Consider the following 21102-nt stretch of genomic DNA (forward strand, 5'->3'; position numbering starts at 1 on the left):
TAAAGGTCATTTTTAAATTAGTTTAAAAATTTGAGGGTAAAAATGAATTTTACTTTTTAGTGGTCTGTATAGGCTATTTTTTATGTCTGTTATTTTTAAGTAGATTTTATTATTTTTTCAATTTCTTATTTTATATGGGAGTATAGGTGATTAACACTGGTGTGTTAATTTAACGTGTACAGCAAAGTAATTCAGTTATTCATATACACATATCTATTCTTTTTCAAATTCTTTTCCAATTTAGGTTGTTGCATTATATCGAGCAGAGTTACCTGTGCTGTTACAGTAGGTCTTATTAGTTATCCATTTTAAACATAGCACTGTGTGCATGTCAATCCCAAACCAAGGGGAAAAAAAAGAATTTTATACAAAAGCTTTAAAAAGAAAACCACAGCACATCCAAATTTGTGTATCACTGCTTTTTATTTAGGAGATATGAGATGTATGACAAGATGAAGTTTAAGTTATAGCATTTTAAGACCATGTTTTTGATCACATTAAATTCTTAACTCCACCTAGTCCCAAATTTAGGAGCTTGTACATCAGAATATGACTCTCTTAATAAGAATATAAAGTAACAGTTTAGATATTGTCTTCAGAGTAGAATTAGTATTTGAATTATCAGTAGTAGCGACAAAAGCATTTTCTTTCAATGATAAAGAAAACTGGTATACATAGATCTTCCAATGTGTCAGTTCATTTTGAAGGCAGTAGTAAGTGCTGGTATTTTATTATTTGGGCTTGTCAAGTGATTTTATTCTTTATTATTAGACCAAGAGAAAAAAAAGCCCTCGTATATTCCACCAACATATTCATCAGTCATCATTTTTGGAGACGGTTTTCGACATATTGTATGTTTTACTGTGCTAACAAGAGAAAAGACTAGCCATTAAGTTTATGTTTCTTTGTTTTTCAGCAAGGTCACATATCAGGAATGATGCTGGAAGTATGCTAATAAACAATATATAATGTAGGTCATCTGGGAGTAAGAAATATTTTCTAACTAGTTCTAAAGGGAAATATTGTTAAAAAAGGGAGCGATGTTATTTACACAACACATGTTGCTCTATATGTCACCATCAAAAGCATCTTGTAAACAGCTCAGTGCAGTAAATCTTCCTTGGTGATTGTCAGGGTTTTTCAAGTCCGTGTTAAATTTAGACCCAGCACACTCAATTCACAACATGCCTAATGTACAAAGCCTGTTAGATTATGTAGAAAGCTTCTGCTGGAAATCAGCCTGCACTTCTGTGTCGTTCAAGGAATACCATCCTCTGACGCAGAAGCAAATACTATGTTAAGAGAAAATAATTAAAACTTTACATTAAAAACATTTATCATTTTAACTGCTAATAAAAGGATGCTACTGTTTTGGTTTGTTTTTTTTTTTTTTTTTTGCTTAACTTTGATTTTGTTGAGTTCTTTAAAATTAATTGCAGTTGACAGGCTGATATTTTCTATTGCTACCATTAGTAAAGCAATTTTATATGACTGCTGATGAAGTGGTAATTCTGTTAGAACGCCTTAACAAACTGTCATTGATGTGATTTTACAAATGTCATTTTCTCACTTTCGGGAGAGTTTCAAATGGATATTTCATAATGCTTTATTTTTGTTTTCCAAGGTGGTTTTTAGTTGTAACTATCAAGTTTCATCATAAAGGCAATTATATAACTGTGTTCTGGAAGACTTAAAAGCAATACTTTACTTATTGAATTCGTCTAATATGTACTAAGCCGTATAGGGGACACAGAGATAAAGATGAGAAATCGTAAAGGCTGCCTTTATCAAAGAGCCCTACTTTTAGAATTGAGAATTTATTTCCTGAAGAGTGTCATACTGAATGAAGTAAGTCAGATAGAGAAGGAGAAATATCATATGACATCCCTTTTAGGTGGAATCTAAAAAGAAATTATACAAATGAACTTACAAAACAGAAAGAGACTCACATTTACAGCTCAGCGCAGTAAATCCTCCTTGGTGATTGTCAGGGTTTTTCTTAAGAAACAAACTTATGGTTGTCAGGAGGAAGAGACAGTTGGGGACTTCAGGAAGGTCGTGTACACATTGCTATATTTAAAATGGATAACCAACAAAGACCTACTGTATAGCACATGGAACTCTGATCAATGTTATGTGCCAGCCTAGATGGGAGGGGGGATTTGGGGGAGCAAGGATGCATATATATGTATGACTGAGTCCCTTCACTGATCACCTAAAACAACCACAACATTGTTAATCGGCTGTACCCCAATACAAAACAGAAAGTTTAAAGTTTGGGGGAAGAAGAGAGAACTTATTTCTATTACCAGCTGTAAGGCACTGTGACATTAGGCACATTATTCTACTTCCCTGGACCTCAGTTTCTTTATTTATGATACAAGAATTGTAATACTGTTCTGTCTGTTCACAAGACTTTTGTGTAGTGATGAAACGGTGTTAGAATGTTCGATATGACATGATTTCTTTATAGGAGATAAGTATTTAAATGCTGGTGTTCAGCAACTTCTGAAACATCATCTAAATTTCATACTTCAGCTAAAAATTATCGTCTCTAAATCTCCTAGCTAGATTTTGTGAATCTTCACTTACTGGCTGTTTTGTATGGGTATCTCGAAGCAACCCTGCAGTCATGTTGTTCAGAATGAAAGTGTGCCTGATCATCAAAGACACAGGTTTCTGAAACTCAGCCACGCTTTACATGTATTTTCAATACCAACTTCTGTTTTTATAATGTAGGAATCTTTAAACATGTATTGTACTGTAATTATGTGTCTTCATTTCTTCCAACTGTTTGCAACGAAAAACATAATGTTCGGATCAAGCCATGGGTCATAGTAGGGAACTCACAGAATTTTGCCCAAGTAGCCCTACAGACATGTATTTAACAACATATATAAGACCATGGTCTCAGGAAAATTCTGTGACCAGGTAGGGTTGGTTTTTTTTGTTGTTGTTTTTTTAAGAAAAAAATTAAAAGATGCATGTGTCTAAGTAATTCTGTTTGTACTTGTTTTCTCAGAAGAAGACCTATCAGTGCATCAAGTGTCAGATGGTTTTCTACAATGAATGGGATATTCAGGTGCACGTTGCAAATCACATGATTGGTAAGTGACACTCCAAAGCTTCTTACAGATAGATTTTCCTCTTCCTTGTGTACATCAATGCCTATATAATTAAACAGAGTTAAAGATGAATTAATTGTTCAGCCATCAATCATTTACCTAGGCATGATTGATTTTTTTATTACTATTATTAGGCCTGATAAGGCATTAGCACATTTTATTTTCTGCAAGGGCTAGTTTAGACTTCTGCAGAGGATTATATATCTACTGCCAGTCAAAACACAGGTGATTAACAAATTAAACTTCTAATCATTTTTGCATTATTGAAAACTAACAGGAATGGTTAATGAACTGGATGTTAGCTTTCCATAGAGTTTTAGACAGGTTTTAATTTCAGAAGTTATTATGGTAATGGCACTGCTGTGTGTTGCTTAAGCATCTTTGTATCCAAATCTAAAGTGGTGAGTTTTTGTGATAGGGAAACATAAATAATTTAAATTGCCATAAAATAATTTTATATGTATGGTTTCAACAGCCTGGAAATAATCATGATCGTAAAGATCATGTAAAGAATTCAGTCATCATTTTTTATTCCCCACCAAATTTTATGCAGATTTTTATAAAAGCAGTTCGGGTAAAGATCTCTAAGGTAACTCTAAGCCTGTGTTTTCAGGGATTTTGCATTTTTTACATGGGCTAGAGCTAAAAGGATAATTTTTTCACTTACTCTTATTGTCCCATTATCCCTTAATTCCTCTGGGGTTACCTCCTATGTTTTAATTTGATAAGCACTTAGTAATAACACTAAGAATTTTACCAGTCAATTAAACTTTATCAAGCAGATCTTTTTCTACTAGTAAAATGACAGTTGCTATTACTTTATACTATTTTTGTCCCTCATTTGTGTTTTTACATGATGTGAGTTTTTTTTTAATTTCATACTGCTTTCATGGTATTTTATAATATCATAAATTATTGTGATATGGTATTTCAAAAGTCTGATCAACCTCATGCTCTCCGTCTATCAAATTCTAAGAAAGGAAAGAAAATTCAGCATTTTAGACTCTGAACTCCTTTTCAGGGGTAAACAAGTTTTATCACACACCTAATCAGCTGCATTCTAAGAGGGTGCAGTAGAAAGGTTGCTCCAAAAATAACGAAATTTCTAATGACTTTGTAGCTATTAATGAAGATGAAGTCAAAAGTATGTTGGAAACTTTATTAATAGGTTTTCAGTAGGATTTGCTTTATAGTTTTCAAATGATGGTCTTTAGCAGGATTGTAGTTTACAAAAGACTAAGCGTTTAATTATACAATATACAGCTTATACCTAACGGCTAAAATATTGGTTACTTTTTATCTATATTTTCCAGATATAAGTACTAATATTATTAGTAATTTTCTTCCACATTAAATGGAAATACTCTTAAAAGTGCCAGAATAACATTGACAGTTTTACTGAGTGTTCAGAAGATAATGAGAACATGTAAGAGAGACTGAAATGTTTCTTATGTTTTCCTTTCTATTTTGGATTCCAAAAAATACTCTATGTAAACTTTCAAAATGGACTGGCATGGGGGGAAACACATGGGTTAGAAAAAATGAATTCTTCTTTCCAAATATGAGTGTTAATATTTTCCATCCCTTTATTTCTTGAGTAGAGCTTACTGGTGGCAGTCAGTCATGATTCTGCATTAGGCCACAGTTTTACAAGGGTGTTAGTGAAAATATTTCTTGGAACTTTGCAGCTTATGGAAAACTTAGTGAAACATTGTGCTTCTGATTAGTTTTATTCTTTGTAAACTTGTTTTTGGTTCTGGATTTATTATTTATCCCAGGGCCCAGCTGAACAAATGGAATATATTTTCAACACATTATTAATGTTCTTTTGCCAAGTAGAATCTGAATGGAATGCTGAGCATGAGAAGAATTTTTTATTTTAGTATCATTTGTCCAAAATGTTCATTGGTTTGCCCTGGTCCTTTTTTAAAATTGCTTTATACCTTTCATTTGGTATTTCCCTTAATATTCCTTGCATCATTAGTGCTTTCCCAAAGCTTCCCCGCCTCTACCTTATGGTGGATTAATATGACACTCACCTCCTCTTGGGATCTGAACGTTTAACAATTCACCTTCCATCAGAGAAGAAAATTCGATTCCTTTTCACAGAGGGCCTAGGTAGTTAATATTCACGCTATTTTTTAATAATAAAATATGTAATTCTCTTACACTTGAGACCTAAACAAAAGAATAGTAGCCATTTAATTGTTATATCTGTTGACCATGTATCCAAGTCCTTACATTTCTTCCTCTCTGCATTGTTAGTATCTAGAGAGAGAGAATGTGTACCGGGAGGATGTCACAAAGGCTAAGATATCCCTTTTTAAAATCCCAGTGTGATGCTTAGTTTTTCAAATGAGGCAGGCAGCATGATTCTGTTGGCTAAAATACCTCCATCGAGGGTAGGTATTTTTAGGTTGTGTATCTGTATATCTTTTTTTGTCTAATCAAAAAATAATCTCAACTGGATATTTAGCAAGGAAGAGGGATTAGAGGCTATCTGAAAAGCCTCTTACTCTTTTTGTTAAGAGGGCCTATAGTGTTTTTACAGATTTTGTTTTCCATTTCAATCAGTCTGGAGGAGAAATTATGTCACCTGATGGAAAACAGGGTGTGCAGATGACCCAATGAGGTGTGACTTTAAAGTCCTTCTTTGACCAAGTCATTTGCATTTGCTTCCACGTAGCACACATGTTTTAATGCAGTTTCAATGTCAGGGAACCTCCACGCTTCTTTCTGGATGTGCTGGTCTCAGACTATTGGCCAGGGACATTTGTGAAAGGAAACCCATCAGTGTTTCTACCAGGTATACACTGGAGATGCTGTGCCGAAGTGCCATTTTGCAGTGAGGTGTGGACACGTGCTTTGAGTTGCAGGAATAATTACTCAATAAACATGCATTTGGGATTTGACTTATGTCTCTTAAGGAAAAAAGAAAACCTCACTCTCGATCGCATTTTGACACAGTTTCAATAAGAAATCAGACCAGCGACTATTTAGAGGTTTCTCTTCTTTAAACACACACACATACACCACCCGCCCCCCACCACCTCCCCCCCCTCCCACCGCCAAGAGCTACAAAATACGTTAACAGCTTTCCTGGGGGAAAGATTTCCCTCTTTTAAAGTCTGCACAGATGAAAATTTTTTCTTGTCTTCCTTTGTTTCTTTCCCATAGTTTACTCTGGTTTTTGACCTGAGAATGCAGAAAGAAGCCATTGTGTACTGTGTCCTTTAATTCATTATTCACTCGTCTCCTTCTATCAGCACAATAAATATTTATTGCTTTCTCCCCTTTGATATTTCTATTATTATTATTATTATTTCGTATGGATTAGCACAGATAGTGATGAGACCAGAGAATGTAAATGTGTTTCACCCAGCAAAGGGATTGCCTCATATAAAATTATGAGGCTCAACAGCAGTAGAGTAAATTTGTAAGTGCTCTGAATAAAGGGCTGTTAGGCATGCGATAATATAAAGAGATGACATTGCCAAGAACTATTTATGAGAAGCTTAATTTTTTTCACTCTGATAATTCTTGACCAATAATTACCAGCCTCTAATTATCTATTTTAGTTCGAAAGAAATTTCTATCACTACGGAGGTTGGCATTGCAACTAGCGCATAAATCCCCAAAGAGACCAATGTGTTCCAAACAGCCAGAAACAACTGTCTCATGAAACAGAGTGAGCAAATTGCGAGCGGCTGGTGGTAGACAACCAGCAGCAAGCTCACCATCGAAGGCCAGTCAGCTTGACAAAGAACTGATCAAAGGGGAGAAATATCATTATCCTTGGAATTGATTGCTACGGTCATAGCCTTTGGAGGACAAGTGGCCAGGGTATAGCATAGCCATTTCCAGCCCTTGCTTTCAAAGTTCTTGGGTGAAGAATATGAAGGGAATGAGCATAAACCATTTACCTAAGAATTATTTAAAATTGGCACAGAAATGATTACTTAAGTTTATTTTTTGTATGATCAGAAAGACCAGTTGGAATAGAAAAATTGTAGCTAAGGTGGCAGAGAATACTCTTGTGGGAAAAAAAAGGGGGAAAATCAACAAATAGTCAGTAACAGATGTGTCCCAGATGGGTCAGGGTGACACTTGGTGCATTGGAAGCAGTAAATGTATTTATCTCTTAGTGAAGCAAAACTAGAATTAGGGACTATAAACGACAGCTAATATAAAAACGTGGATGCATAGATATTGACTATTTTTATTCAGATCTCTAATACTCCATGCTTTATGAATAGTTACAATTTTTAAATATCAAGGAAAGGATTCAAGCTTTCTGTAGTGCACGCAGGACAATACCCACCCTATGTATTTTGTTCCATGTGATATAAATCACTGATATTAAGGCAGAAAAAATGCATGTACAGTGTGCTGAGATTTCTGTCTGTGCTTGTGGCAAGTGACATTCATATATTCTGAAATTTGCTTGATGCCCAAGGTCACAAATGGCATCCTTTTCCTTCTGTTTCTTTAGTAGATGGTGTGCTATGTGACTAATCTTCATTAGTTTTGTGATATTCAGCATCACTTCTGAAACATTCCAGCCTGAGTGCTCTTGCTTTAGAATAGACTAAAACCAATATTTTGAGGTTTGTAGTGGTTTGGGATTTTATGTGTCTGAAGGGGAAATATCCAAAGATACGTATCTCTGCATAGGAAGATTAAGAGCCATGTTGCTCTTTAAATGCTCAGCTCTCATTGGCTGCTTTTTAAAAAACATGATTATGGTGGATCTACAACAATGCGTATATGGGTCGGTGTTTATGTATGTGTGTCTACCTGCACTATCCTAAGAGCTCAAAGTCCATAAGTTCTCTGGAGTTTACATGAGTTCTAAATGAGAAGACTATTGAATTTTTTTAAGTCATCTTCAGTTGATTGCTTACAAAACTCAGGGAATTAAGAAATAAGCATTTGGTGTTAAATATGTTGAAATACTGGCTAATTTCATCAAGAGCTGGATTAAAAAAGATGAAATCTGGGCAGTTTAATGGTAACAGAAAGCTACCCTCATGTGGGCAATGCTGGCTTATTTGAAAAGCCCATAAAGGGTTTCTACATGGACCATACAAAAGGGATACTTTCTCTTTAATAGCCATCTGTACAGGAGAGATGAGAAGTGGGCCAGGTCATCTCTCCTCAGCTGTCATGATATTAACGTAGGTAATGGAGCAAGCTCGGCATTCTGCTGGGTGTTGTTTTTCATAGATGTTCATCGATTTACACAGATAATTCTATTTATTTCTTCGAGTTGGTCCAAGTGAGCCCGGCAGAATAACAAACACCAAAGCATTTCAAATGACTTTATCTTTGTTTGCCACGTAACTTTTGTCTAAAAAAATGGTGTCACACCTACTGTGCAGATGGCGGCATGATTTGTAAACCAGCCAAAACATTTAAACAAATGTGTGATCTGGGGATAGATTTAAATAAAGGATAAAATGGAGTGTGGGCCACAAATTCTAATAATCAGATGATTTTAAGTTGTGTGCAGTGTGGAGTGATGGTCACAGCGATGGCAAAGAAAGCTTGCCAGTGACAGCAAGGTGCCTCGCAGCTCTCCACACGGCGCCTGTGGCCCGGCAGGCCTCAGTTTGAGAACCGCACATTTGCCGTACAGCTGGCAGCTCTGTATGGGGACATCAGATAAAACTTATGTAAAATGAAGTGTTATTGCTTCGTATGAAATCGTTCAGAGAGGGAATCCGCAGACAGTAACTGAAAACAGAATTCATGGTACCAATGAAGCAGACTGTAAATATGAAGAGGGTTTAATTATCTGCGCAATTTAACAAAAATTCAAGATATATTCAGAAAGGACATACGCAGGCATAAATAGAACGCAGCTACACCGTTGAACAAATGCAAAGTGGGGACACAGGAAATGACCAAGCTTCTCATACCATCAGCCTTCCTAAAAACAAAGACAGTTTAATACAAAATCAAAAAGACCTTAAAAAATTTTTTTTTTGGAATAAGATCCAGTTTTCAAGAGCTCATCTTGATTCTTTGGATTCTTATTTCTGAACCCACTTTTCAAGAAATCTTTGAGGCCTCTCTCTTATGTCAGTGTTAAGCTATTAAAAGACACATCAGAACGTTAACCCTTGTTTTGTGTTTTAGCCTGCATCTAGCAGCTTTAATTTACAAGAGTGAAAAATACTGGTGGTTAGTGGAGTTTCTAACTTACAAGCCCTTAAGAAAGCTTCTCAGACATTTCTCGTCATGTGCATTTTCCCTGAGGCTGGGGGTTTTCACTAAGCCCACCGACAGATGAAAGATGCAGTTTCTTGTTCCTTTTTAGAACACATGGTCCTAAAAGAGACCTCATAAGAATGTTGTTCCCAAGCAGAATTATGGAGATGCCAGCCTGCCTTCCTAGGCTCTGTACAGAGACACTGGGCAGGGTCTGTGCCAGATGGAAAGTTCTGTGTGACTGTCTGAGACATGCTGGTGGGGCTCCTGGCTCTAGTTTTGTCCTCTCCTTTGACTTCCCTGGAGGCTCAGGTGGTAAAGAATCTGCAGGCGATGCAGAAGTCCCAGGTTCGATCCCTGGGCCGGGAAGATCCCCTGGAGAAGGGAATGGCAACCCACTCCAGTATTCTTGCCTGGGAAATCCCATGGACAGAGGAGCCTGGCGGGCTACAGTCCATGGGGTCACAAAGAGTCAGACACGACTGAGTGACTAACACACTTTGACTTGCTGGAGAATATGCCACAGGGCATACCCGTCCACTCTCCATTAGATATGTTGATTATCAAATAGGAGTGATTGTCTGCTTCTGCATGAAGTTTGCAAAACATTTCTGAATGGAAGGCGGGTACAGTCATCCACCAAAGATAAATAGAGGGATCCTACATACACACACTCACACACACACACACACAGGCCCAGATATGCATAAGCATTGTGACCTAATTCCGCAGGATCAGTTCAGACGCATAAAGAGAAAAGGTAGCTGATGACCTATTTCCATAGGTGATTTCCTAGTCACGGGGCCATTCCTAGCAAGTAAACAAAGGAATGTGGAGAGTGGGTGTTGAACTTGAGTGGCTCATATTGTTGCATTTGGTGAGCTGATGAGCTTCCTAGGTCACCTTTAGAATTATGCCGATGACAGCAGCAGCTACCTGCCAAGATTGCAAGGTATCTCACAGCTCTCAGAATGGCGCCTGTGGCCCGGTAGGCCTCAGTTGGAGGGTACACATTTGCTGTACAGCTGGCGGCTCTGTATGGGGCAGCCGTGTGGGCTGTTAGGGAGCTGGAAAGGAGACAAGCATGAAATTTCTTCTAACCCCAACTCTGTTTTTCTGTACTGTTGGCTGCTTCTCAGTTCCTTGACAAAAAAAAAAAAAGAAAAGCAATCAGGCACCCTTTAATCCGCCTGTGATTACCACTGGTATAAAAAGAGAAGCATAATGAGGAAAAATGCCTCGTTTTGTTGCCTTCAAAAGCCAACAAATTGGAGTTAACTTGACAGGAAGTGGCTTAATAATTAGATTATTTATTTATTCCTGACACATATCCCCCTGTTACTAGTCTCAGGAGACCCTGTAGATGGTACGATTTTCAAGCTGCCATTACTTCGCTGTCTTCTGTGAACAAAGAAGCTACTGTCTATCAGTCAATTAAATGCACTCTTTAAGCGGAGGCTGCGAAGTCCTCAATGGAGAGAGCCCTGGGACGCTGTGGCTGATGATTCTTTTCTCTGTACTGTACATCACACTCTCAACTACAGTCCCCACAGAGATGGAATAAAGTCAGGCATTAAAATATCACTTGTTGATTTGTTTGCTAATGAAGAGCCATTGAAATGTTTGTGTATTTCTATGGCAAAATTGTTGATAAAAGGGCCCACTTGCCTGTGTATCTTAGTTCATCCGCCGTGAGTCCTTATTTAACAACTATTAAAATTAAATTCAACCCACAACAGAAGTAAAAAGAAAACTCTGAGATGACAGTTTTCTTACGAGGTTCATCACGTCAAGTGACTCAAGGCAGGGAAAATGGAGAGACGGCATTATTTCAGTCCCTGACTTAGGTTGCATTCAGCCAAACACCTTATTTTCTCTGATGTAAAAATGTGTAAGTCTTTTTTTCAGAGAATCTGGGAGCCACAGTTTTACATAGGAAAAGATATGAGAATCTGTTTGTGAGAATAATGTCCTGAGAAGATTTTTTAAAGGTGAATGGCGTTTTGGTAGCCATTTCTCTAACTCAGTGAAATAGGTGCAGAAGATTTTCTGGGAAGCTTAGTAGGGGGTTTTATAACCACTGACTTCCCTTCTCTCTATGGTTCTCCTCCTGTTTTCTTTCTTCTTCTTCTTCTTCTTCTTTTTTTTTTTTTCTATTTTCTTTTCTCAGCATTACTTTATTTCCATCTACGTGGTGGTGACTTTTCGATCACTACTTAGTCAAGGTTTTTAATCCTGCAATATATTCATCAGCTTCTTACTACTTCCTGTTTACTATGTACAAAGCATGCCTTTGCTAGACCTCTCAGGCTCCCATTAATTGGTTTTATTTTAAGAGTACATCTGTTGTGAGCTTGGAGGGCTCAAGGTCTGCCTAGGCTGAAAGACTCAGACAATATTATGACAGCTCTCTGCTGAAATATTTAGCCATGGCTCTGCCATTGAAAGGAATAAATTTGGAATTGAAACCAAAGCCACTGAACACTGGAAATTGTCCCCACTTCTTCCCATCAGGCTTCATAACTGTAATCAAGGCTTGAACTGTAGTTTTCATGATTACCTGTCAACAGGCTGTGAAGAATTAATTCAAGCTACCATCAGATGGCCGTATTCCTTATTTCTACCTTGTTATTCCAAGTCATTTTGTTAGAAAAAGCTTAGATACTCGGAGGTGTTCTGTAATAGAAAATGAATTCGAAACCCTTTCATTAATTGGTGATTAATATATTTCAGGATTAGTTTAAGCAGGGCCCTACCTCCTGCCCAGTCAAGTATGTTCTGGTTAATATCCAATTATCTGCACCTTCGTAGTTATTATGTCTTAATATTTCGGATATGATAACCAGAAACTTGAGAGTCATGCTAATGAGGAGCATAGAACAAGAATTAACCAATGACATACTCAATGATCCTTGGTGAGGAAAGAATCTCTTTTTTTCCCCTTAACACATTGCTTCGGCATCTTCTGAGCACTGGCTGAAAACTAAGACCTTCAGCTGAAGCAGGCCAGAATGGGAAAAGCCAGTCATGTTCTCCTTTTAAATAATAGTAACCTGAACGCACAGTGCTGAAGTTCACCTAAGAGCACGGTTTAAGTTCATTTCATGGAGAATCAGAATAGGAAACAGGGCTGGTTTCTCTTTCCCAAACAGGAAACATCACATCCTTTATCTTTTCCTTTTAACAGAGCCACAAGTTGTTACCTCTTCAAAGGATGTTTTAATTCAGATTAATTTGAAATGCCTTTAATAGTTCACAAAGGAAACACCTTTCCCTGCTAACCTTTTATCCTCTTACCCCACCCTCCCCCCATATATCACCATGCTGTACACATGTTGCATCTCTATTTAATTTTTTTTGCAGGGAATTTCACTTTTGCCCAATCTGACCTAGCTCCCCGAGCAGCGCCTGCTAGGGTGGCGTGTGCTGCTTCAAACCACACAGCTTTCAAAGAGTCCACATGGTACGTTGCCCCTTTATATGCTGTATTGTAATGAAGCCACATCAGTAAATTGCAGTGAAGGGTGATTGTTGCACGGGGATCACTACTACACCTTAGGGTCCATTTGCACCTGATTATTCTTTTTATTGTTATTATTACTTCCCATCTCCTTTACTCTCTTGCCGGTGAACTTGCTGTTGGCCACCGGTGCAACACAGAGGGGATCTTAAGGAACACTGCAGGCAGCGTGTTTTTTCTCTCAGCCCATACCGATCACCGTTCAGTTCCAACCCCAGGTACCCTGGGTGGCTTGGAGGGACCTTATTGATGCTGCATTACCCTGTTGATCCTGTTCATAATGTTCCTCATCTTCATCTTCTTAGAAGACACATTGCTGTGAATAAAAGTGACCCATTTCTTTTCATACGCCTCATCTAGATGTTATAAATTTACCCTCAGGATGATCAATTCATTTGACCCTTCCCCCCAGAAAGATTTAATAATTTACCGAGGGAGCTTATGCAGGATCACTGTTTAGGGAAAGATTGGTATTTTCTGTATCTTCTTGAGCTTCCTTAAAACACTGAATAAAGTTATTATGAGTATTGTACATATTAGTATTATCTCTTTACAAAATAGGGGCTTCCCAGGTGGCTTAGTGGTAAAGAATCTGCCTGCCAGTGCTGGAGACACAGGTTCGATCCCTGGGTCGGGAAGATCCCCTGGAGAGGGAAATGGCAACCTACTCCAGTATTCTTGCCTGGAAAATCCCATGGAGAGAGGAGCCCAGAGGGCTGCAGTACATGGGGTTGCAAAAGAGTCGGACATGACTAACTGAGCACACACATACTTTACAAAATAGCCTGTTTCCTGACCCTGACCAACCACTGTCGCTCAGTAACTGATAGAAAATAGTGTGGATTTAAGTCAAAGATCCCGTGTTCTTATTAAATAGAGCTATGAACAAGGTTTTAGCTTGAGTTATTCTTTGTAAATTTGGGGTGACAGTTTAACCCCTCTGCTGTCATAATTTTAGTACCTGTGTCCATTTGTTTTTCCAAATGGTTAGGGCAACTCTTGTTGTTTTTCTTTTTATAAGGCAGGGCTGCTGTGCAGCATTCAAACTAAAATGTGGAATTAGAGCTGACACACCTTCAATTGAACTATCAAGTCTTTTAAAATGGCTCAGCCAGTGACGCCAGGCCCGCGCTGTTCAAGTATACACCCTTCCGATTGCGGGCCAAGGGGCATTGATTTTGAGCTGTCATTTCTCATGCACATACTGTAGAATTGAAATTTAAACCTTAATCCACTCAGTAATGCAATTAATTTTTAATGTGCAGTAATACTAATTGAAATAGCCTGAATTTAGTAAGTCACCGCAAGACATTCTCCAAAGCAAGACTCTCCACTGAGAACTGGGGAGGACAGACGATCACTGTTAGTGTTTACAGGATAAATGCTCACTCTGCAGACTCCAGTGGCAATGGGTGTTCTTTAGGCTATAGCATATCTGTATGTGAACAGAAATATCTTTTCAGAGAGAATTCTTACTTTATACCCACTGCAACAGGCTAAACAATTTCTGATCAACTTTTTTTTTTTTTTTTAAAAGCATAGTTTTAGTTTAAAATATCTTAACAAGCTAAAGGCAAAAATTGTATTAACCTGTTTTTTAATGCAATTATGAATAGTTGCAAAAGAAATTACCTGCCAACAATGTCATAGTCAAAAGCAACGTTTCAGTGGACAATCTCATTATATGATGTGCATTTGAAATACTGTTTCCAGACTAGATGAATATATGTATTTGATCAGCTGTTTGTAAATCTATTGCCTTTTTTTCGTGTATGTATATTCCTGTGAATTGAAAATACCCCCTACTTTCTTTTATTTCCAACTGTGTTGCTTTGCATGCTCTTTCAAAATAGGCTTTTAAATGTTTTGTGAGGTTTCTTTTCTGCTAGGCCAGAGCAAAGCAAATTTTGTACAGTAAAACCAAATAGGTTTCCAGTCATTTCTCCTCTAAAAAGGCTCTCTAACCACATTTATCTGCTAGTAAATGAGGACTTTTTAAAATGCATCAGTTCTGCTGATGAATGGGCTTGCAGAGTGTTCAAAATGAGCAGAAGCATTAAGTTTTAGAAAAAAGGCAAGCACTGTATATCATGCTTTCATGGCTCTCACATTATAGTATTTAATAAGCCAATAGTGCTGTTAAATATTTAGTAAAGGTTCCCTCATAACCCTGCCATCTATTCAAATGGGATTTGAAGACATTTTTGCAGCACATAAGTAAAAATGATGTTACAGAACTTGAGGCAGTTGTAGCGTGGCATATTATCTAAATGAAGTGTGGGTAACATGGTAAAAATGAGTTCAAGAGATTCACACCTACAAAAATACCTAAATCAGTTCACATTCTTTGGATTAAGGGTTCGACCTGGCTTTCATTTTGTCACTGTTAAATCAAAGTGCTGTTGGGATTATTTACATAGAGTCTTAAAATGATATTATAGCATGTTTTTGAAAAAGGAGGCTCTTATATTGTAATGATTTTGAGCCATTCCTAGTATCTCAGTCAAGCTTTATAATAGACGTTTTTTCTTTTTCACTGAATAGAGGGAGAGAAAGAAAAAGAGGTGAGGCAAACCAATTTATAGTTTGTTGAGAATATATTATCAAATCAGATTGGGGTATATAGTAAGTGAAGTCTCACAGCATCTGTTATGGGTATGCTATGGCAAATACCAAACATTAGACAGATACTGTTCTACAACACTGATAAAATGCATAATGGGTCATCTTTTTCAATTTTTCCTTATACTCTTTGATGGTTATTATCCAAATAACAATAATTGCTCTTTTAATCTGGAATGGAAATTGGTTTCCAAGATCCTTAGTGAACATATTGCCAGTAAACACGCTGCTGACATCATGAGTGTCATCATGTTAGTGACTTAGAATTTACATGTAAACCTTTCAACGCTTAAGAGTACTATTAGTTTTCAAAGTATGAAGATAAAGACTGGTTGTTTGTCTTGTGTGTAACACATCTGGTTCTTCTAAGAGCCTGTTTGCTCAATTCTGATTTTCACCCTGTTTTATATGCAGCCAGTGGCCACAGTATTCATTCAAACTGCACAGAGACTCATGTCATCTGTAAAGCATGGCTTACTGATCTTATTTGCTATTTGTATTCTCCTAAGAAGAAACCTAGGATTCATGCGATTGGGGGAAATACATTTCTTTGTCGAATTATGTATATCATCACATGTACGTTCGTAGCAAGAATTTCATAATGAAGGATGGATAAAGGAGACAGCTTTAGGTATACATGAAGCAGAAGGGAAGGAAAGCGATGCAGGGTTCATATATAGGTGTGTTTAATATGCAGTGCTTGATGTATGTTGACCCCAGGTTACAAGACTAGAAAATCCCATTTTCCAGCTTGTTTCAAATGTGGTAAAAATGCTGCTTCAGTTGCTTTATGCTACTCACATTGGGAAAGGTGCTTATCCTGTGATAATTATCATCAAGGAATATTAATGCGTTCAGCATTTGTAACCCAAAAACTCATTATAGCTTAAGCTGTGCATCATCTGTGAAGAGAGAACTTTGCCAGAATTCGCTCTTCACAGGGGTTGCCTCCTGCTTGCTGCAGAGTGGTCAGACTACTGCAAGAGGTCACTTAGGCTATTTTTGAAAGCTGAAGTTTTGCAGTTTTTGAATCACTGCCTTCTGTCTAAAGAGTCTGATCATTCTTGCCACAAAATGTCCTGCTTCTAAACGAATGCATACGGAAGTGCAATTAATAATAATAAAATAAAGAGATAACCATGTCTTGTTATGTTGAATCCAAGGGGGTGAGCACATAGATTCCATACCAACAGAACTGAAGTATTGGTGTCTTATCTTCTGTCATTGAGCAAAGGGATTCATTTACACCCATTTCCTTAATGCAGGTGCCCTTGGGTTTCTGATAGGATGCCCCCACTGGGGCTCCACTTCACAGCCCTCTGGCTGGAAATTGTGTAAATAAGACTGTAGGGTCAGCCTTCCATTTTCAGCAGCAGTGTCATTAATTAGTCTGAGACAGTCTTTCACATGAGCCTGTCCTGTTCCCAGGATCGTGTCTCACCCATCTAAGACATCTATCTGATACATACCTAGATCTTTCTATATATGCCTTTAAAATAATTTTGGGGGTATGCATACTGACATGGCAAGAAGGAGCATCTCTGGGTGTGTCGAGAATCCTGTAACTTAATCTGATCAAAAGATCTGGCTCCGTGGCTCCCTTTTAAATGACAAGTGGTTCATTTCAGAAGCACACTGGACCCTCAGCTGAGGTGGGCAGCTTGCCGAAAAGGAGCTGTGTGCCTGGGATATTTTTATATGATTAAATCCCATTCTTTTTCTCCCACTGATCCATTGCTTGTCATTTCCCACAAGCGACACTGCTCAGGGCCGCATGGTATGGTTTGTGCTGGGCCAGGCAGAGAGCACCAATACTCAGTACGTCTGGTTTTGCAGGACTGCTGTGTTTCTGAGGTCAAATTGTAAGCCTGGCCTTGCTTCCGGGAGGACTAGAAAAATACGTTTCATAACTTTCCGTAGACCGATGCGGAGAGTGAGAGAGAAAACCGGGAAGCCCATGGGCTCAGTTTAGATGAGCTGTGAGGTTGGAATTCATCAAGCCAGGCAAGCTTACTGTTGTTTAGGAAGCTTCCTTACCATGAGGGGTCATGGCCGTGGGTGCCCAGTCGGTCATAGCTGAGGGCACTGAGGGATCAGCTAATCATTCAAATAGCCCAGCAGGCACAAACACACGAGTTGATAATCTAGAGTAAACTTGCTGAAATAAAAACTTCCTTGTTAAAAATTACTTCCATGAAGGGTTACTGGTAGCATGAGTACCTGAGTTCAGTGATGATATTGTATCCTTGTTCCCCTGGAGCCCATTTGTTGTTTCTTGTTTTTGTTTGTTTGATTTTTGAATGGGACAGAATCTTCATCTTATACAACCGGAGCCCTAATGCCACAAAATGAATGAATGTCCTGAACCAGAGACTTACTCTCAGTAGAGTTGGGCAGGGAGGCTGTCAGTCTAGCTGAGATGCGACGGTGGCCGATCTTCCGTGAGGATGTAAACTTAATAATCTTTATGAATTTTGAGCGACTCATAACTCTACTTCCTCACCCAAAGAAGCATTATGAAAAGATTGCTTCTAAATCCTTTAGACATTCTCTGCACTTGTGATAGATGCCATTCTCTTTACCTCGAGGCGCTGGAAATGAATGTGGTGTGTTTTTTTTATTTTATTTTATTTTTTTTGCAAGAGATAAAAATGTATGCTTTAGAAGGAGCAAATTGCATTTTCATGTTTAAGTTCACTCTTTGCACTTGATGTGGTCTGATCCAAATGTGAAGAATTGCTTTTGACGTTATTCTGTGTCTGCTGCATCCTAGGATCCTCGCATTATTATGCTGAAGTGCACTGTCACATGGGATAAATGGGGTGTTGGAAACCTGGCAATAGCACGAGGTTGCATTCCCTGGCCAGGCTCTTTCAGGTAGCTGTAACTTCTGCAGTTATTGGAACAGCTTTAATTTAACTTAGTAACAACACAGTAAAATTGTGTGTCTTTTATGAAAAAATGACCGTCTTCCAAGTTGAATCGGTTTGTTTAGAGGCAAAAATAGCTTGTTATCTCTTAGAAAAAAAGGTAATTTTAACATTCTTTAAAGGTCTATTTTACCTAATCTGTGTCTTGAACTATCACATGTTATGTTCAGATCAGGTCAGTTCAGTCGCTCAGTCATGTCCGACTCTCCTCATGAATTATAGCACGCCATGAATCGCAGCACGCCAAGCCTCCCTGTCCATCACCAACTCCCGGAGTTCACCCAGACTCACGTCCATTGAGTCGGTGATGCCATCCAGCCATCCCATCCTCTGGCGTCCCCTTCTCCTCCTGCCCCCAATCCCTCCCAGCATCAGAGTCTTCTCCAATGAGTCAACTCTTCGCATGAGGTGGCCAAAGTACTGGAGTTTCAGCTTCAGCATCGTTCCCTCCAAAGAAATCCCAGGGCTGATCTCCTTCAGAATGGCCTGGTTGGATCTCCTTGCAGTCCAAATTAAAATTTAAAGCCTGTTCATTGCAAAGTTCTTAAATTGTAGGGCTGATTTCTGAATTCTAATTCAAATTTTCTGTCAGTAACTAGAGCTTTCTAATTCTTAGTGGCCTTTCTTTAAAAGCAATTTGTGTACTTTGTGTATTGAAGTTTCTGTGTGTGTGTGTGCATGCGCGTGTACACATGCAGACATATCTGTATGTAGAATCACTGCCAGCTCTCTTCACCAAAGACCTACGGGTGCACCACTCCCTGTCTTGTGTTTAACATGTTTCCAGCAGCTTAGAGAGATGGTATAAAAGTGAAATGAAAACCATGGAGCTTATATTGGAGTCTGATGTTTGAAAGAGAGATATTGGAAAAGGATGTTTTTTGGCTTGGCTCCCTTTTTAGATGTAATTGCTGCTTCATTAGGACTTGGAAGAGTTTCCTGTGGTTAAATTTAATCAAATGGCTCAGAATAACAAACTTGTATGCTCAAAATTCCAAGATAGCTCTGTGCACGAAACAGGACTTTCCTAAATTTAAAACACAGACACACACACACACACACACACACACACACACACAAACACATGCACAGGAACACACACACACATCACTACCAACATCAGTAACTGGTTTGTGAAGTGCTGTGTGGTATAATCTCAAACAAAATTCCTACTGCCTGTGGGTAGAGGAGTAACAGTTGATCACATACAGAGGTGTAAATCGGAAGAAATACACTTCAGAGGGTCTGAGGTCTGTTTGGGGCAAGAAACAAAGCTTAAACATACATGTTATGTCCTTAACTGCACTAAACACTGCTCTTGAATAGATTTTGATCATTTTTTCTTCAGGCTGTGATGTGAGGTTGTCTCATTCTTCCTGTTATACAGATGAGGGCATCAAGGCTTGAGCATCAGGCCCCCAAACACAGGGCCACTTAGTGTGCACAGTATGAGACAGACTCACACTTTCTTGATGTCTCTACATCACTTTCAGGCGATGCAATAGTAATCTCTCCCCACATTTACAAGTTGTCCAATTTGGGAGCCTTGGCTGAAGCGTTCTTAGTGATTTCTTTGCAACCATTGCATCAAAGTCTGACATTGATGCCATTTTCTAGGCAATAAGTTTGTTTTCGATGAAATTTTAAGTTATAAGCAGTAACTTAGGAATTAGCCTGATTATTCCTTTTTTTTTTTTTTTTACACTTCCTTAATCTAAACTGGTTTGAAAGAGCTAAGTATATTTCTGCCTCAGAATTCTTTGGAAACTATGGGAAATAGGTAATGAAATGACAAGAGTGGGTAAGTTCAGTGCAAAGCAACATGAATACAGGACATGCTAACCTAGGAAAGTGCAGCCTAGGAAGGCTTGTGGTTCTGCAGAATAGCAAGTGACTGCAAGGAGATCCAACCAGTCCATTCTGAAGGAGATCAGCCCTGGGATTTCTTTGGAGGGAATGATGCTAAAGCTGAAACTCCAGTACTTTGGCCACCTCATGCGAAGAGCTGACTCATTGGAAAAGACTCTGATGCTGGGAGGGATTGAGGGCAGGAGGAGAAGGGGAGGCCAGAGGATGAGATGGCTGGATGGCATCACTGACTCGATGAACTTGAGTCTGAGCGGACTCCGGGAGTTGGTGATGGACAGGGAGGTCTGGCGTGCTGCGATTCATGGGGTTGAAAAGAGTCAGACACGACTGAGTGACTGAACTGAACTGAACTGAACTGATGTTCATATCTCTTTGAACAGTGAGTGAGTCTGTAGATTTAAATAATGATAGCTTTGCTCAGAATGATGCTTGGAGTCCAGAATAGTGTCTGAGAACACACATGTGTTGCAGACATAGCCTAAGAGCACAAGTTGTCTAATTCTTTTCAGAAATGGGAAGTTACCTGGAAAACCCCAGCATTCTAGAAGCCTCTTTCTATAGGTGTCTATACATGAATCCACTCTAAGAAGATTGTAATGGGAATCATGTAGTCACTGCACATTTATTTAAACATGCAAAAGCCATCCACATAACTGTATGCAGCATGACAGTACAATTTATGATATTTATCACAGTTGCTATTTTAAAATAGGCTTTTGAACCAATGATATTATTAGATGCCCAAATGTGTTATTATGCACATAAAATAATGAAGAAGAACATTCTTTATGTTAATGAAAAAGTGAAAATGTTCGTCGCTCAA

At 38.4% G+C, this 21102-nt stretch overlaps 1 protein-coding gene across 4 annotated transcripts in view; it reads left to right on the forward strand.

Annotated features, from left to right (window-relative positions):
- ZNF521 (zinc finger protein 521) overlaps positions 1 to 21102 on the forward strand; it is a 312704-nt gene that overhangs the window by 166757 nt on the left and 124845 nt on the right. For 3 of the 4 annotated variants that reach the window (XM_061399719.1, XM_061399720.1, XM_061399717.1), the window contains one exon: positions 3023 to 3107. In XM_061399719.1, coding sequence (XP_061255703.1) covers positions 3023 to 3107 — 85 coding nt within the window. The remainder of the gene's footprint in view (positions 1 to 3022; positions 3108 to 21102) is intronic. The other variant, XM_061399718.1, reaches the window with a different exon arrangement.

The sequence above is a fragment of the Bos javanicus genome, chromosome 24, assembly GCF_032452875.1.
Source record: "Bos javanicus breed banteng chromosome 24, ARS-OSU_banteng_1.0, whole genome shotgun sequence".
NCBI lineage: Eukaryota > Metazoa > Chordata > Mammalia > Artiodactyla > Bovidae > Bos > Bos javanicus.